This window comes from Anoplopoma fimbria, chromosome 21, assembly GCF_027596085.1.
Source record: "Anoplopoma fimbria isolate UVic2021 breed Golden Eagle Sablefish chromosome 21, Afim_UVic_2022, whole genome shotgun sequence".
NCBI classification, from domain to species: domain Eukaryota; kingdom Metazoa; phylum Chordata; class Actinopteri; order Perciformes; family Anoplopomatidae; genus Anoplopoma; species Anoplopoma fimbria.
Genome location: NC_072469.1, coordinates 17,796,918 through 17,815,438, shown reverse-complemented (window position 1 = coordinate 17,815,438; position 18,521 = coordinate 17,796,918). Strand labels below are relative to the sequence as shown.

Here is an 18,521-nt window from a genome sequence, read left to right as displayed (position 1 = left end):
CCTTCAGCTTGACCCTGCTACTCACGGCCCCCTGAATGAGTTTGCCTTTTTTACTTTTTCTGTATTTTTAGACGAATCATAATTACGCAGCCAATTAGAGGGTCACCTTGAGTTTTAGAAACTACTTGAAAAACTTCCTCCTCTTTAATACTCCAAACTTTCAGTGTGTGCGTGCTTGCGTGTGGCTTAGTGTGTCTGCATGAGGTTTTCACTGTTCTGAGTATGGAGTGTAGAGGTTAAAGTTTGCATTGGGGCCCATATGGCTGCCTATAGCATATGCATGTACACATACAAACACACACTCATAAGAAGTCTCTCACATGAACTCAAGTCAAACCATGCTCTCACTACATTGAAATCACTGTATATGAGGCCTTAAAACAGGGAACTACCTCTGCTTGGCAATCCGGAGCATGAATTGGGATTTACGTCTGGGACAGAGCAGTTTTGTATATATTTTCATTATATTTACTCTTGCATGTATCAGCACACATTAAAGCCTTCACCAGCAGACACTATCAGAGAGGGAGAGAGCTTCCATGATCTTTACACATGGATGACTTCGAGTTACATGACCTATATAACATGTTACACGCTCCGCTTGCTCCCCGTGTCTCACCCTAATACAGAGGGGCAGCGCATTACAGGTGTGTACGCTCCCAACACACACACACACACACACACACACACACAAAGAGTCATAAACAAGCCTGCCAGCAGGATTATACATATGTATGCATGATCACAAACACAACCTGTCTCTTTACCTGCCACAGATCAGGCCCCATAGGACTCATGCACTACTAGGAATTAGCGAGCTGATGTACTGTACGCCAGTGGTGCTTATCTGGTGGCTGCAGTTGTATGTAATTAAAATGAACATCTCAGCGGTTACAAGGTAGGGTTCAGGCTGATTTTAATATGATGTAAATGGGTTTTTGATATTGGGTTTTTCTCAATGAAATTAATATACTGACACTTATTTTTGTATATGATTTTGACCGAATTTGCCTACTGTACATTTGTCACACCCTAACATACACTGTAGTGGAGGCGGACGTATTTTCACATTGAATATGTCAGGGGTTCTAAAACGACCCTATTACTTACATTATCCCCTCAATTTTAATGCATTTCTCTTGTGTCCGTCCTCTCAGACTTTCCAACAACAGAGCTTGTCAATATAATACTAATTAGCCAAACCTTGGAGCCTTAATTATGATAGCTTTCCACAAACTTTTGGACAAAACAAAGAGTTTACAGTGCCTGCTTTCAATATATCATTATCTCCCTTTATGTTTTTGCATAATTAGGTGGCTGTCTATGACTATATCTGGACAGTGGAAGACCCATTGGCAGGCTCTGCAGCCCCTACAGACATCCAAAGGGAGGGTGGAGCTCTACCAGAGGGCGAGACCAGCACCCACGTTGCAGTCTACACCCTCTACCTAAGTGGGCAGAAACAAAAATACCGGCACTTCCTCCGACAACCGGATGGGGCAATCATTGAGGTGGGACATGAACATCTTTTTAAGTAATTACCTGCTTGGTGGAACACACAAGTTTTGTGTGATATTATTCAGCTTCGTTTTTACCTTTCAAATTTTTTATAATTTTGACGCTTGGATAAATTGCATTATGAAAGGTTACTTTTAGAAGTACACTGTATGAATTATAAGGCCAAAAATAACATGAGATAGAGCACATATCAACTTCAAGGCTGCATAATCCTCTAAACCAGCTGTTTTCATAAAAGAAAATAACTTTTATTTCTATCTGCAACTGGATTTGCATCAAACTGAGTTTTGTACAAGGTTCCTTCTCTAACTGAAGTTTGTATCTTAAGATGAAGAGAAATAAAGAGCGGAAGACAAGGCAAGAGAGTGGAAAAGGGTGGAGATATGAGTTGGAGGTTCAGAAAACCCTCCCTCCTTTCCTCACTTGTCCGTTCTCCTTTCTAAGGAGGGGAGGGCCGTAGTGGATGCATAAAGTAGTTCCTTATTCTGCTTTCAGAACAATAAAAAAGACAACAGTACAGCTCTGTGGTCTGAAAGGGTGAACAACCATGACAGGTTAGATTTATTTTTATTAAAACCAGATTTTAGCAGATTTCTTCTTTCAAACCGAATATGTCAGGATATGCCCTGAGAAACAAATCAAGACTTAGATCATCATTTGAATACAACTGTTACTTACTACAACTAAGTCAACAAAATGCACCTTTTTCTCTGTCTCTTCTGCCAGTAAAAACCATTTACAATCTCTATTATATATTAAAAATCCCAGCGGCTCATCCTGTGTAACACTGTGTTATGACTTATGATGAAATGTCATTTTTGACAGTGAAGAAAGCACACAATGTTGCCTCACTCCACCGTGCATTATAATAATGGCCACATATACTTTAGCTCCTCGTCCTTCAAGCACCTGCAAGACAGGCAGGTCAGAAACACACAGATTCACTGATTGTTGCCAAATTAAAAGAAGCTCCTGTGACTCCTGCTGCAGTGGAAAGAAGTCATCCCTTTCCTCAATCATTCTGTCAGTCGCCCAAGAGCAACCTGGATCATCCTAACAAAATTAATATTTTGATGTTTGAATGTCAGAGGAGTGAGGAAGGAGGGGGGTTATAGGCGCTAACAATTAGCTCTGAGGCTCTTTTGCGTTCTAATGATTCTCCGTCATAATTTGAGTGATGGTGAGCTTATGTGAGTAAACACACAGCATGGTATATTTATAACTGGTGTCGCACTGTCTCGGTGTGTATGTGTGCACATGTAGCCTCTAGACCTGTGCATAGCAGATGAGACATCTGGGTGGATAGTTCATAGCCAAACAGCACACACTCATTGACACAGACAAACGCACACGGAGATTCACTTCTTTTGGAAAAAAAACCCTAAACCTGTTATGAAAATAACATACAAAAACCCCCCCCCACAAATACAGATTCCTACGCAAATTTACTAAACCCATAAACCCGAGTAAAATAATTCATTCCTGCCATTTCTGCTATGCAAACTCATTTCTACTGTGCTCTCCATTCTTTAAACTGTGAAGGGAGTTACATAGAGGCCACCTTAAGTGAAAGATAGGTGTTACTGTCACACACACACACACACACGCACACACACGCACACACACACATACTCTATCTCTCTGTTGCTCTCTTTTCTCACACACACTGTGTCCCTTGGGTGTTGCTGTCTGTTCCTTGCAACTTAACGGGCAGGGACCTCCAGTAGCAAGAGATGCCGATGGCGTCCTCTTTCACCCGCTGGTAGTGGGGAGCGATAACACCGATACGCAGCATCGCCGAGAGAGCACTGTGCCATTCCCCTACGCCTCGCAGCGCGGACCCCCTCTTTACATATTCAAAACTAATCCTCCCCTGAATATATAGACTGGTTTTATGTATAGAGCAAGATCCAGGATTCACCATAGGGCATCCCCAGCACTCGGTAGAACACTTGAGCTGATTTTATTAGTGCTTTATATAATTCTGGCAGCGGTACACACACTGCGACAGGGTGCTGTGTACAAACTGGCCTTCAGATGTAAGGTGACAGCTCCTCAGAGAGAAATAACAGCCGTGCAGGCACTTCTACCAAAATTAAGTAGATAAAAAAATATAGAATGAATTAGAAAAATGCTCTACTACTCTATGAGATGCAGTGACCATAGTAATGTAGAGAAGTTCCTCTCTGTTTTTATTTATGACATTTTAAAGCAATTTTATGGGTTTCCCTGTATAGGCTTATTGCTATATTCACTTATCCAAATAATAGCATGTTTCATGGTGATGTATTTACTCTGCAATGTTACGAGACTAAGTATTATATCGCATGAATCCAATTTATTTGGGCAATAAAAAAATAATGTAATTTCTTTTACTTTAAGCCGAATATGTTGAGGTATATTTGACATATCCACTACAGCTTTATATACATATATATATATATATATATATATATATATATATATATATATATATATATATATATAGTATCAGTATATACTTTTTATCAACATGTTTACATATATACATATATCAGTATTAATACTTTTTTATCAACATGTTTATATATATATCAATATTAATACTTTTTATCAAAATGTCAATTTAGAACTTGTATACCGCTATTCATGAAAAAAATTCTTCTTATCATTATGAGAAGTAGTATCTATAATATGTTCATTGTTTTTGAAATTGTATTGTGAATCTTGATCCTGTGCGTAGATAGTGACAAAAAACATCATTCTACTGTGTGTTAACGTTACTTCTGTGTCCCAGTTAGTTAAAAGACTAATCCTACTTAAGAAGTCTGTTTCCATTTACTGAGGAAATATTGACGGATGGCTCATTTCCTTTAAAGAGCTCTGTTTTCTCTGGCAGTGTCCTGGACACTAATGCCCCGGAGGACTTGCTCCTCCCTTAGACTAACATGACCATAGCTCAAGGGGCCAGCTGCTCTGCAAAATACACACAAATTTACATCCAAAATGTGTCTAAACGAACACATTAAAAGCAAGTCCTGGAAGAAGAGCCCTGAGCGATAGACACTGTTAGATACTGTTTGAAAGTAACAGAACATCGAGGTGTGCCCTGTTTGATTTGCTGGAAAGTGAGAAACTGAGCAAGAGTCATGAGAAACTTAATATTTCTGTTGTTTATTCAGCCATTATTGAACCAGCAATGTTGACTGAAAGTTTTTTTTCTTTCGGTGTTGCATCGTTAGCGAGAAGTAGGAGCGGAGTGGAAGGAGTTGTGGCTGTGCAGTAAAATATATAACAATAATGAAGTCTTTATTGACTTGCATATTGAATTCTGTTTAAAGAAAGTAAATATTAATGATCCATCATATGCTCCCATTCAGCGTGTTGCCCAGGGCAGGTGTTTGTAATATTGACCATGTTGAAGGAATCTTCTCGCTGAATCACAACAATACAAAAAGTTAAAGCTACGTTCCCATCAGTGTGCTCCAATAAAAGACATTAAAGGTAAAGTGAGGTGTAGCTTTTCAAACACTCATTACCTATAAACAGATGTTCTCCAGCTGCCAACTCGCAAAACGCACTGCTGACAACAACTGTTAGGGCCGAAATTATGCAGGGAAATGCATCTATATAACCTAGGACCTTCAGAGAAGGCCTCATAACCACTCTGTCTGAGGAAACAAGATGGCTGATGTAGAAATTAATGCAGGCAAAGTCATTATCTTCCCTCCTAAAACCACAGTGGGTTTATGTCCCCCTGTGTCGTTTTTTCTCCGGGGCTAGCATTTAAGTGTCGATGGACTTATAAAAAGATAGGACAAGCCAACTGTGCCCCTTTTGTCTCCTTTCCTCCATATGGGAGACAGCAGCATATGCAAGAACTGGCTCAGCTTCTGTAAAACTTCCATTAAAGATGCACAACTAAGGCTCTGCCAGCTTGAATATTACCTCTCTCCGCAAATTATTTATGGCTCGGAAAAAGCGCTGATGATGAGCATCTCTAGCGACTTGTATAAATAAAAACACTTTTCTCGGCAATTTCAGCTGTGCTTTTCTTTTTTTTTTTCTCCCTTTTTAGGGGGGAGGGATGTGCTTAACCATTTGTAGAAACAAAAGGTATGCAGTTTATTCACATAGAAAGGTTTTAAGTGTATGGCATTTCATTATCTTAACCTCAGCAGGGAGGACTGTGTTGTATTATGCATGTTTTGTCTAATTAAGGAGAGGATATCCCCTTATAGTTTGTAGATTTTTATAATAACAGTGACAAAGCTGATAATTACGGTGATAATAATGACGGGTGGTGACGATCCAAGCTTATGAGAAATGGAAGGCCAAGCACAGAGGGTTGTGCTTTGACGAGGGACACCTCATCATCCTGATTTGCCATCAAATCTCTCATTAACGAGGAGCCTTTGTGTTGTCTTTGCATGACTCAGCCCACCGTCCGTCTGCAAACGGCCACGACTCTTCGCCAGACCAATATTGACCTAATTTATCATGCGAAGAATGAGAAAGGAGTTAACCTTTGAAAAAAAAACAAGAAAAAAAAAAACACCTTGCAGCACCATTAATTGACAAACCGCATCAATTCTCCCTCCTACCCCTCTTTTGTAATTACTCTGCCGCACATTTGATTGCCGCTGCGGAGCTGAGGACCCACGCTTCATTTGCCGTGAGGTCATCGGCAGCCCTCAGAAATATGAATATGATTTATACGGGGAAGTGAGTGTGCTCTGTATGGGTTGTGTGTGATGTCTTTTCTGCATGTGAGTGTGTGTGTGTGGTTACGGAGACACAGAGAGGGAGAGAAAGAGGGGGGAATGTCCTTGGCTTCATACTGTATGTTGCATGCGGAGATTAATGCCTCCCTGGCAGCCATATCTGCTTAGCAGGAGGACTTCTCCAAAATACACTGCATGTAATTATCTGACAAGTTTATACTAGTTTTAGATAAAGAAGCACTCTGTGGCACATTTTTCAAGTTGGCTCAATTGCTGCTCTATCTATGTAATTTGCAACTTTAGAAAAGTGCCAGCCTACCTTTTCACTACTTGATGCTGTTGTCAAATAAAGAGCTGAATTTGTGCGGAAAGAATGCAGACGTAGTTTTGCCTTAAACCCTTATTGTTTTACATTTCTGTTCCTTTAGTTATTTTAATGTATTTCTTCATATATTTATAGTAAAAATACAAAACATTTGTACAATCTTTTTATTTTATCATGGCTGATACCACTGAGATTTAAGTTGTATTTCATATCACTGTACATAAGTAGGCCAACCCAGAATTGTGAGAGCTGTTTCCCCTCTGGGACTGGAGGTAGTGTGTCATATAAAGTCTCCATTTCTGCTTCTCCTCCAAGTTCACTCTTAGCACCAAGACAGAGGTAAAGACTATGCATGACAACACTACTCGCAGGCCTCGAGGAAAATAGCAGTTCTCCTGCCAATCTCTGTCACTGTCATCCAAGTTTAACCTGTACTTTGAGATGCTTGATGCACATGGACCCTGGGGTGTCCAGAAACAGTCAATGTACTGTTCATTTGTTGTTCAGCTTCCGTTCTTGTTGCCTTGCTGACCTATGCGTTTTTTTCTGAAGGTGATTGGTGACATGGAAGGGCTGGACGGTGCAACCGGGATGGTGCCCTGTCTGGGTGAGAGAGATCAGAGAGAGGACAAGGAAGGTCCACACACACAGCCACGGAAACGGAAGAAAGTATTTGGGCGTGAGTGTTAAATATGAGAGCACACAAAGTACACATTCAGTAGTCCTTGTCACCTCATCGCTCACTTTGTTTACTTGTGGAAACCTTTTTTTTTTCTTCTACGTACTATTTGTTCAGCAGAATTTACACAGTATCATCAGATGTTTCGTTCCCTCAGGGTCAAATCGCGTTGAGCCAGTTGGAGGAAGTGGGTGTGGCTCCAGTTTCGCACTGCAAGACCTTAACCAATGAAACCAAAGCAAAGAAAGAGGTAGTTGGACCCTAAACTAATGTAAGTCATTCTATCAACCGTCTGTTTTGACTTGAAGCATCTGCAATATACTGCTGTAGTTGTTATATTTCTTGACTAATTTGTGCTTTTTGTATAGTTGTGGGATTAAAATATGCTCTTTTGCTACCATCAGCTAGAAAACTTTTTCACTTACCTTTTTTTCTCAGTACTAATGAAATGAATGTTTGTACTGTATAATTTTGTAGCAATTCCTGGGTATTATGCCTCTTAATGATATGCTTAGTACAGTATAGTTGAAAGTTAACTCATCAGAGCAACCAAAAACAGTGTTGTAAATTATTTTCATATTTCAATAACCACAAATAGTTTTTGTGAACTAGTTGTAATCTAATAAACAATGTCCAGCAACACTTCCAAGTGAATGCAGGATGTTAGGTGTTCAGCGCCGTCTCAACACATTGAAAAATGAAGATTCTAAAATTCACTCATCAGAACACGAGTGATAAAATATCAATATTGGCCTCACATTAAGCAGGATAATATTCAGGCCAGCTTGATTTGTATTGAATATGTGTCTGCTAGCCGGTGCTCAGTGTAATGAAGTGGCTCACAAATCAGGCCATAATGGCTGCCTACTTACACATATTGCTTAATTAAAGGTTGTGAGCTTATTAGCATGTGTCTCTGGCACAGGGCGCGGGGAGATGGGAATCGGGACTGATGTCGTTGAGGGCCAGGCTTTAAAGGTTTTATAGATGTCTAACCTATCATACTAAAGCCATAGCCTCCACCATAAGATCGGATCTTAATAACCTGTCATTTTCATTGACGATGATTCGCCTTTATGGGCAGCCATTACAGATCAAGTTCTGGGTCTTGTTGGATGGCAATAGTGCCCATTTCGTGCCCGTCATTATCAGAAAAACACACCTTACTTTGGCCTTGAAGTTGCTCTTCACCTCCATGATTAAACCATCTCAGCCATGGCCCGGGGGGGCGTGGTGCATAGTGCATATGGACACACATACTCTCTCTCTCACACACCTAACAACTCTGTTTCTGATCATCAGCGGCTCTGATAGAGACACGGGCAACCCCAGTCTAAAACATTTATAGAAACTAGACGCCATGGCTCTAGATTTATCAGTCCGTGTGCAATATTAAATGAAGCAAGCACAACATTGAGCATAATTATACAGGGATTTTACTGATTGTTTGTGTCCACTGTGTGCAAACGCTCAACAGATAATGACATTTTGTTTAATTTGGAGTATTTTCAGCATTGGCAGGATGTGTTAGACTGTGGTGTTGCATCCTGTCTGCCTTTGACACTAGCCAGAACCTATAGAGCTAATGCGCTCCAATTAGAGATCACTCCATTAATAGTGACAGTGCTACACCCCCCAATTCAATCAGCCCCCTAATGAACATTAAGCAGAGACACTGCCTCTCAGAGATGACAGGGAGCTCATCTCTCTCTCTCTCTCTCCATTTGTCCTACTTTACTACCTCTCTCTCTATCCGTATTTTTCTTATCCTATAACCCAACTCTCCTGTTATTTTTATTTCCCCTATGTATGTCTGTTTTCAGTAGTACAGTATATGTTCAACACAATTTTGGTCTCAAAAGCAAAACGCATATGAATAGCTCTGGTCTGTTTTGATATGTTAATAATTTCATAAAAATCTATAGTATTTGATGATTTTTTTTTTTTTATTCCTGCTTTTTCTGTTGTTTGATGTTTGCTGAGAATATCACCAACTTTTCAGTTCATCATCAAAACAATGCCCTCTGCAATATTTTCCAACTTGGGGCAGACGGTGCAGATACAGTGGGGGGGCAGAGGTATTTCAATGGTTCAAATATTTGATTGTTAATGACAAACACCATTTCACCACAATTTAAATTTCAAATTGATCCCTAGGAGCAATTATTTCTGGGGGGAGAGAAACGCGCCGCTAGGTCTTTGCTCCACACATTTGCTGATTTAAGTTAAAAGAAAAGCTTTTTGCAGAGCTATCATAAGGGAGCCGCAACTTTTTGAAGTTAGTGCCTGCATCTGCTTAGAGCCAACCCAACCTGGGGATGTTGCTGGAGAGTGAGAAAATAGGGGGGAAAATAAAACATAAAAAGAAAAAAATAACACTTTGTCTAATTCTATATTTATGTAGCCCTCAGCTTGAGGTGTTCACATAAAACAGTTTGTATTCAGAAGTGCTGCGGTGATCGTTATGCTGCACGTTGAGATCGGCGACTCTTCTGGCACGGTTGGCGGGTACAGCTCAGCCTGATTCATTTGAATTAAAGTTACCAACTAAATAAAAGGGATTTAAATTCCCACTTTTGCTGCTTTGTTTTTTTTTTTTTCCTTTCCGGACCTTTTCTGATTGTTTAAGGCAACCACTAATGCATTTCTTTTGATGAAGAACTTTGTACATTTACCGTGTTTGCATATACTTCCATTTACCCAACTTCATTTATTGAATCTTTTTGTTTGATGTTGAAATGTAATTATGTCTTGTACGGAGCTTGTTGGTCTGATGTTTTTTGATCAGAGAAAACAGAATAATATCCATTGTCAAGTCTGACTACTAAATGTGTGTACCTTTAATGTATGTCCACTAGAATTCTCATCTATAAATAATGTTTGTATTTTTTCTGAAAAATCTAAGTATAAATCTTTCATTCAACTGCTGTTTTAACACATTATTAAAAAAAAAAAATAGACTCTAAATAAATGTAATACAAATATGTTTTAAGGCTCTCTTCATTATAACATTTTTATTTTAATAATAATTTATACAAATGTTAAATGAGAGAGCTGGTCTAATCAGCTAAGCAACACATGACATGAATTTTACTTGGCCCCAACTATGCGTAACCTGCACCACCGGTATTACGGTGGCATTTATGTCACTGTGGTATAACAATAATATGCAAAACAGATTTACATTCCAGACCTCAGGTTTTCCTGCCCAAACTGTATTCTTCTCCACTGACCCCGGACATGATTTCCTGGTGCTTAAACCGTGGAAAACACACACGGTCGGGGTGTGCAGTGATGTCAACATCGTGCCATATTCCTGTGGCATCTGGATAGATCATGTGCCTCTCTGCACACATATTTATTTATTTTTCCTCTTCCAGAGCAGTGTCAGGGAGGCAGATGTCCTGCTCACAGGAAAAAAATAATTTGCGGTGGAAAATAAAGGGGTTGGGGAGGTGGAGGGAAAAATATATGAATATGCAAATCTTGTCACAGTGTGGAACCTTGTAATGAGTGGGAAATGTTGTCGCCATCTTTCATTATGCAGAGGTCATTGCTTAATGCCAGGCAGCTGGGCCCAGCTTCTTCTCTCTGCACTCCCCCAACCCCCCAACCTCTCCTGTCATCTCAGCAACTTGAACCAAACTACAGCCTGGCACAAACCAACACAGAGGTCACAGACACACGTGCAGACACACACACACACACATATCCATACACAAAACACCTGCCAAAAAAACCTCAGTTTTGTTGATTCTTGTCACTTTGCTTAAAGGATTGAGAAAATTGAAGAAAAGATGAATAAATAAAACATTGTCATAGTTCTGATGTAAATATATACTCCACACATGACTAGTCACAGAATGGATGTTCAGTAGCACTCTGCGTACAAAAGCTCACCGGCTCTGAGAAAATGACAAGTGAGAAGATAAAAAAAAATTGACTCACACCAATCCTACCGGTAGAACTTGTGTGGATCGTTGTGTGAGATATTTTTTTGGGGTTGAAAGCTCAAAAGTAGGCACAGCCGTCATTTTGCAGTTGTTTTTGTGGTTCCTTTTCCTTTTGATCAACCCTTTCCGTGTTTTGTAGATCGCTGAGACAGCTCACTGCTGTTCTGTCTCCTCTCGCAACAGCTTTCCTGAAATTTCCGCTGGCGTCTGCCCGACAGTGAGCTATGGGGCTAATCACTAGGTAAACCCGTCTCCCTCTCTCTCATGCACTCTTCAAATAATCCCGGGTTTGAATGCTAAAAATGTAATGAACTTCACGGTTCATTGTGTTTGACATTGCTTAATTAATGGGTGCATTTAAAGTACATAGGGCCCCAGTAATTGATTTATATGCATGATTTGCACATACAGCTGTTGGTTCCTGTAGGAGACTCATCACTCAAAAAGTGGCCGTGCAGATGATAGGCTGGCTAGGTGATATCAGGATGTTCTGTTGGCCTATCCAGTCTTGAGAAAAGAAGACTCGTTTATATGTTAACAATAACCACTAACACTAACTGTATTTTTTGAACTTTTAACAGACTCAGCCTGGCAGCATTTTTTGATACAGAGACCCATTGCCTCCTGTAGCATAATTTAATAAAATGACAAAATATAGTTTGGAGCCTATTTACATTCGGCTATGCCTGATGATGAGGGTTGGACACACTTAGTTTCCTGCCACACAGAGCAACTAAACCTTCTCACGCCAGCACAGGGTTTGGGCTTGGCTGTCTCTCTCTCTATCTGTCTATCTGCCTGCTCGCTCTCCACACAGACAGCTTGTGTTACTGCACCTGCCAGGAATTGAGCTGGACACGGGCATCACCAACAAGAATGCCAAGGCTGTGTTTGCTATGGATCTAAACACATTATGCATTGGATTTCAATCTGGCTTGAAAAACACACATTCCTCCTCTTGAACAAGTGTTCTTTATCTGGTTTATTCATAGTAGAAGTACTGTGTGCAGCTCTGTTGCTCATGCATTGTGCAAGTTGCTGGAGAGCCAAACGAGTGGCTACTGCAGCCATGCATACGTACGAGCATCCAAGCTTGCTGAATATTCATTATGTAACCAGACGCTGGTTACAGGCAGTATGAAATGGACATGATGCAGGTTGTTTTGGCTCATTTTATCCTCGTTTTAAGAAGACATTCTGGATTATAGTCATCAATGAACTCTTTGAAACTTTCTAGGCGTAATGAAACAAGTGAAAATAACAGTTGAGTAGTCTTTGTATTGATTATTGCTTATGTTAATGGGTCTATAATAAGATGGTGATAATTTATTCCCAAACTGGAACTAAAGGTTTTATCTCACTTTATTTCAGATATCAGTATTGTCCCTGTTAACGGTCAATTTAAAGGGTCACTTCATTAAAATTAACAGTTTTTGTTTTATTTGCTCCAAAAAGAAGTACTCTCTACAAAAGAAATAGTCGTGCTGTGATCATTACAAATGATATTCCATTCATATCTGTTGAATTGTAGTGGTATTGGGGGGAAAAAAGCAAAATTATCTACATGACAAGTAATTTTTTTGTCATCTGGGTGAACGGACCCTTTAAAACACCATCTAGACAATGACATTGTGGACCTAATTATTGTTGAAAGCTCCAGTTTTTTATTAATGCTGAGCCACCACCTTTACAGTGTTAGCATTTAGCCTCCATTGATCGTGTCCTTTATGCTTAGTCCAGGCATACACAGTGTGGTTATAATTATTGTTTTCTGTAGAGATTCTGGAGGTCGCTGGCCCCTAACCATTATTTGGTTTTGGACAGACCCTCTGTGGAGCTCAGATCAATCTCTCACCTAGAGAACATTCTAGCATATTTCTATCACCAGCATATTGATTTTTCCATGAGCAGGCCCCCGTTGTGTGTGTGAGGTGTTTTCATGCACAGCTCATAGGGGATGCAGCCTGCAGCGTGCACAAACACACACGCTTGCATGCTCTGTACATGGGCCGACACAAACAAACAGACACATACACACTTGCGCGCACAGACACACACACACACACACACACACACACATACTTTTTCATTTATTCATTTCTGTAGACACCCATAGGCATTTCTTTGTGTAAAATGCACGCATAGGCATATTTAGTGGCTTTAGATCTCACACACACACACACACACACACACACACACACACACACACACACACACACACACACACACACACACACATGCACACATACACTCCTTGTTAAGGCAGACACCAAGTGAACCATGTCCTCTCTGGGGCCAAGTGTCTCACTTTCTTTATTACACACACTAATCAATACGGACTGGCCTGGTGTTGAGGCCTGCCATCTTTTCATATTCCTCTGCAGCCTCTCTTGCACTGTCATTCATCCAACTTTCTGTCTCTCCACCCCTGAACTCCATCCATCCATCCATCTGTCCATGCATCCATGCATCCATCACCCCATATCCCTTCACCTTACGCTCCAACCATCACTCCATCCTTATGATTGTTTTGGTCCTTGGCATCTCTTTGATTCAGAGGGAAAAGAGAGCTAAGGAGTGCAAGAAAGGGGATAAAGGAGAGAAAGAGAGTGTGTGTGAGTGTGGGTGTGTGTGCTGCGTGTGCCTGTGTGTTTGTGTTTTTGTGTGTCTGTGTGAGAGGCAGTGTCATTGTCATCTATAACATGGCCGGACAGGGGAGGGTGATTTGGATTTAAATAATGTATTAGATTTTCTGAGCTACCATCCACAATGCCTCACACCACTACGAAACATAATAACTTAAAGGTACGCGTGTGTGTGTGTGTGTGTGTGTGTGTGTGTGTGTGTGTGTGTGTGTGTGTGTGTGTGTGTGTGTGTGTGTGTGTGTGTGTGTGTGTGTGTGTGTGTGTGTGTGTGGTGAAAGAGAAAGAGAGAGAGGCATACCATATGAAATTGCATGTCTTTTAGATGCAAATTGAGTTGCGTGTAAAATGCCTTGATGCAGACAGATCGGGTCAAATTGTTTTCCTGATGTTGTTTAGCAATAAAGAAAAGAGTCTTTTATTGTCGAAGTGTGTTACAAACACACACAAAGTCAGGCTCGGAGTGGAATTAGAGCTTTGGCACCGGTGATGTGAGATAAAAGATATGGCCCGGCAAAGTGTGTGCGGTGGAATAAAAGATTGTGCTGGAATTTGTCTAAAGCCAATAATCATTCTGGTGCAGAAGAGGAGTACTATATCAGAGCGCCAAATCAATATCACATTACTTTGAGTATGGGAGTATATACAAGACTCATCAAATTGATTATTTTTGATGCTACAATGGCAGTTTCATTTGCCCGGGCCCCCGACAACAACCACTGTTAAATTACCCGGGCTGTGCTTGAATTGAAAAGAAAAAATACAACAAGACAAATGGATATTTATTTGACTAAAATAAAGCCTTGCCTGGAATAGAAATGAGGAATGGTATGTCACAGTCAAGCTCTGGTTAAAAGATGACTTGTTTCATCGGACATTGAAATTTCATGAATATATTTTCCAAGGGGCCCTGGAAGAACAGAATTCATCATGAAGTTTGTACAGGCCATAATGTCACAGCAAAGATTAGTCAATTTCCTAATGTGTTGTGCATGTAAGTGTGGTATTGTTCAACATACACTCCCCCTGACTTTGTGGTTGTAGACAGAATGCGATGGCTTATGTTGTTTTAAAGAAATGTGGATTGAGCCTCTTTTAAAAGCATCATTAAAACTCCATACTTTACATTTTAAAGGGATAGTTTGGTTATTTTGAAGTTGGGTTAAATGAGGTGCTTTTCCATGGTCAGTGTGTTACGGACAGTATATGGAGTTTGGCCCGCCCCCAGTTTGGAGAAGCTTTAAATAATTTAAACAAACTGGTCTGAGTTCAGTTCGGACTATTCGCACCCCTAAAAAGTTGCCTCCTTAAGTAACATCAGTCCCAACTGTTGCTAAGAACGGCCTCCACCAATGAACTCCTTCTCCTAATGACTTTAAGTCTTCAATATGGGGCCATCAGGAGAGACAAGGCACAGCGGCTCCTTGGATGATTAAAAAGTCATTTCCTTAACTGTCCTCCCAGGATTTGCGAGCTTTTTTTTTGGTTCGAAAACATTAAATTGCTCCAATCAAGCATAAACGTCTCCTGCTTGTGGTGTAATTTGTACTGCTGTTCGCGTGGTGGGCGCTTATTTGTCATCCTTTTCCTTTGGCGCTTTTCCCAACCGCCTTGATCAACAATTAATGGTTGAAATTGCTTCCTTGTTACTTATGGCTGTGGAGACAGATGCAGCAATGGAAAAAAAAAAAAAAAAAAAAAAAAAAAAGAAAAGAAAGATAGTTTAATTGAACAGCAAAAATGTCTTAAGATTGGTTCAACTTTATTCATACAGTATTGAACTAATTTCTACTTGTCCTTTTACTTATTCTAATGGTTTTATAGTGCGCTCTCACAGCGTGATGCATTCAGTTATTACAGAAATAGCATCACAACAGCAGTAGTCCACTCTATCGTTCCTGTCCACTCTTTTCATTCCTCTCTACCTCTCTGCGCTTCTGTCTCTCTCCCCCACTCTGTTCTTTTACACAATGACCTTTAGTGCTCTTTCCTTCATTGCGGGGACAGGCCCGGGCCTGGCATCTGATAGAATCAATATTCTATTATGATAGTGCGTGGAGCGTGTGGGGCTTTACAACTCCGCTGTAATAGTCTCTCTATTTCATCCCGTGGCAGCCATGGCCTGAGGGATCATCCAGGCCTCTCCAGGCTCTATGCTCCCAGCATCGCCCCATTTCCATTAACGTGGCAGGCCTCTGCCTACCAGGGGACAATCTGTGTGACCGATGGATGGGGTTGAGAAAGAGTCCAACCCGGGTGCAATGTATGTCAATAGACTGTGTAATAGCCAGACCTGGGTGAAATGTTAGTTAAATGGCTTTCTGGTTTTAAAAGAAACAAGAGGGATACTTGTGCTATTTCTCTTGTTTTATCTCTGTGCTTTTTCCATGATTAATTCTCCCTGGAGGTGAAATCCAACTAAATCAAGTAATATTTTTAAACATTATACAACTGATAGGTGGGAAATATCTAACCCCAATGGAGATTTAACTCACTGGACATTGTTGGATAAATTGTCACAACTTAATGAAAGTGTCTCTGTTCCTGGTGTGTTTTTGTTGTTGCACTGACAGATAGACAACGAGGCAGGAATTCTAAAACAAAAAAGTGAACTCTATTTGGACCTTAGTGCCATGCTGTCCCCTGCATCACGCTCCAGCTTGTAAAACAGTTGTTGATTAGCAGAGTGTACTGGCATGGCGGGAGTGCTAAAGTGAAATGTTAAGCTATTAGAGATCATGGCACCGGGCAGACCCCTATAAAAGATTCATGCCATTACAGCTGCCTTTCTCGAATAATTAACTAATGTGAGTATTTTACTCAGCCGAACGCAGTTACGGTTTAAAAATCCTTGCATTTAAATGTCATTTGGGCGTGGAGTTTAGATGTGAATTCTTAATCCCGGGCAATAAACATTACGAGGTTAACAGGGCGCGCTGGAGATGGCAAAGCAGTGTCGTCCTGGGAGGCTTCCATCAAACCTGTGTTAGAATCCATTTGGCTCTAAAATGTCAGCATTCATTGTAAAACACATTACAATTTCTGTCGAGGAGTTGCTGGAATGCATAATATTTGTGAAGTCACAGAAGTCAAGAGCAGGCCCTTTAAAGCTTATGGTCAGTGAAGAAGTGCCCATTGCAGTCATTTTAAATGCCCTAGCACTCCCACCTTTTAGAGAATACCTGCGATTTTCACCCTCCCTCAGTCCCATTTACTCCAGATGTATGTCTTTCTTTCCTGCAGAAGGGTTGTCCCTGACAGCGTTCACGTTCCCTCATTGCCCTAAACTCCGCCCCGGCCCCTCCATTTGATTGAGAGTCGGGCGACTTGAGGTGCGTGATGAGGCCCCGCTCGTCTCATATTCATCATGATGTAACCGTGAGCAACCCGGATCTAAATTACCTTCGTCTGGCATCATTCCAGCACATGCTATAAATGAGGTAATCGTCCTTGACTATAAAATTTGCATTTTCAAGACTTAATTGCTATCATTACATTTTTTGCGTAATTCTATTAATTTAACAGAATGGGGGATCAGAGGCTTTTTATGGTTATAATTTGCAGTAAAACAATGCATTCGCAAAGTAGAAAAAAAAAAAAAAAAAAAAAAAGTCTTGAGTAGAAAAAAGGGTGAGTGGAGGATCAGGACCACTCTGGCCTCTCATCATGAATTTCCATTATCTTTTTGCATTTATAAAATGGTGAAAGAACTAGCCCACAAAAAATACTTGTAGGACACAAGGATGTTGTGTAGGCCAGCATGAAAAGCTCTCTCTGGTTGAAGACAGGAAACGCATCAATTATATCACATCATCACATTGTGTGGGCTAACTGAAGCTTGTGTCTTAATAATGTCGGGCCAGGCTCTATTTTTGCAACGCTTTTTTAATATTGCCTGCCTCCTTTGTGTGTGTATGTGCATGATGTCAGCTGCGCTCAGTAGCGCCGTCCCTAAATAGTATGGTGGAGAGCACGGCGGATGACACGGAACAACGGAGCCATCAACTCCCATTTGTGCTTCCTGCGGTGACCTTGCCACAGACGTCTACGAGGTTCAGAAGTGCGCCAAGCTAAGTGCCAGCAACATTCTGCAACCCGCTGCACTTCCTCGCACTCTGCTGACCTTAAAAGTGTGGCCTCAATTTGGGCGAAGGCTGAAAACACACACAAGCATTCTGCTCTTCTTTATCGTTTTGCTCTTCTGTTGCAATGCCCTACTTTAATCAGACTGCAATTGTTCACATTTTTGATTTCCCGATTTTCTGAAGATGCTACGAGTGAACTATAGCAGCCAGCATAATTGTTTCAGTGGTGTTTTCTTTAGTCAGATTGTGCCAGGAAACACTGAGACGAGAAAAGACTCCAGCAGATACTTATTATGTATTTCTCTTTCTTAAAAAAAAAAACTACAGGCTGACTCTTTACAGCAGCTGTAACTTGAATCATGCACATATTTAAATGGTTTATATTAAGCAAATGGTCACTTTATGATAGCCCACTGAACCCTCTGAATGTTAATGTTTCAAACTTCATAAAATGCAAAAGAAGCTCAATAAATGGATAGATTAATAAACCCCCTGAAGGCATTACATGGCTCTGTAGCCTCAGTGTGTTACCATTTGACAACAATGCATCCAAAAAAAAAAACCCACTAAGCAGCAGGCTCAAGAGATGAATGAATCTTTCAGGGCTTTACCTCTC

General features: G+C 40.6%; 1 protein-coding gene across 1 annotated transcript in view; it reads left to right on the top strand.

The window, feature by feature from the left end:
* ofcc1 (orofacial cleft 1 candidate 1) overlaps positions 1–7,456 on the top strand; it is a 79,943-nt gene extending 72,487 nt beyond the window's left edge. Inside the window, exons 22-24 of the mRNA XM_054623414.1 lie at positions 1,314–1,511; positions 7,099–7,153; positions 7,383–7,456. Coding sequence (XP_054479389.1) covers positions 1,314–1,511; positions 7,099–7,153; positions 7,383–7,456 — 327 coding nt within the window. The remainder of the gene's footprint in view (positions 1–1,313; positions 1,512–7,098; positions 7,154–7,382) is intronic.
* Positions 7,457–18,521: the final 11,065 nt, after the last annotated feature.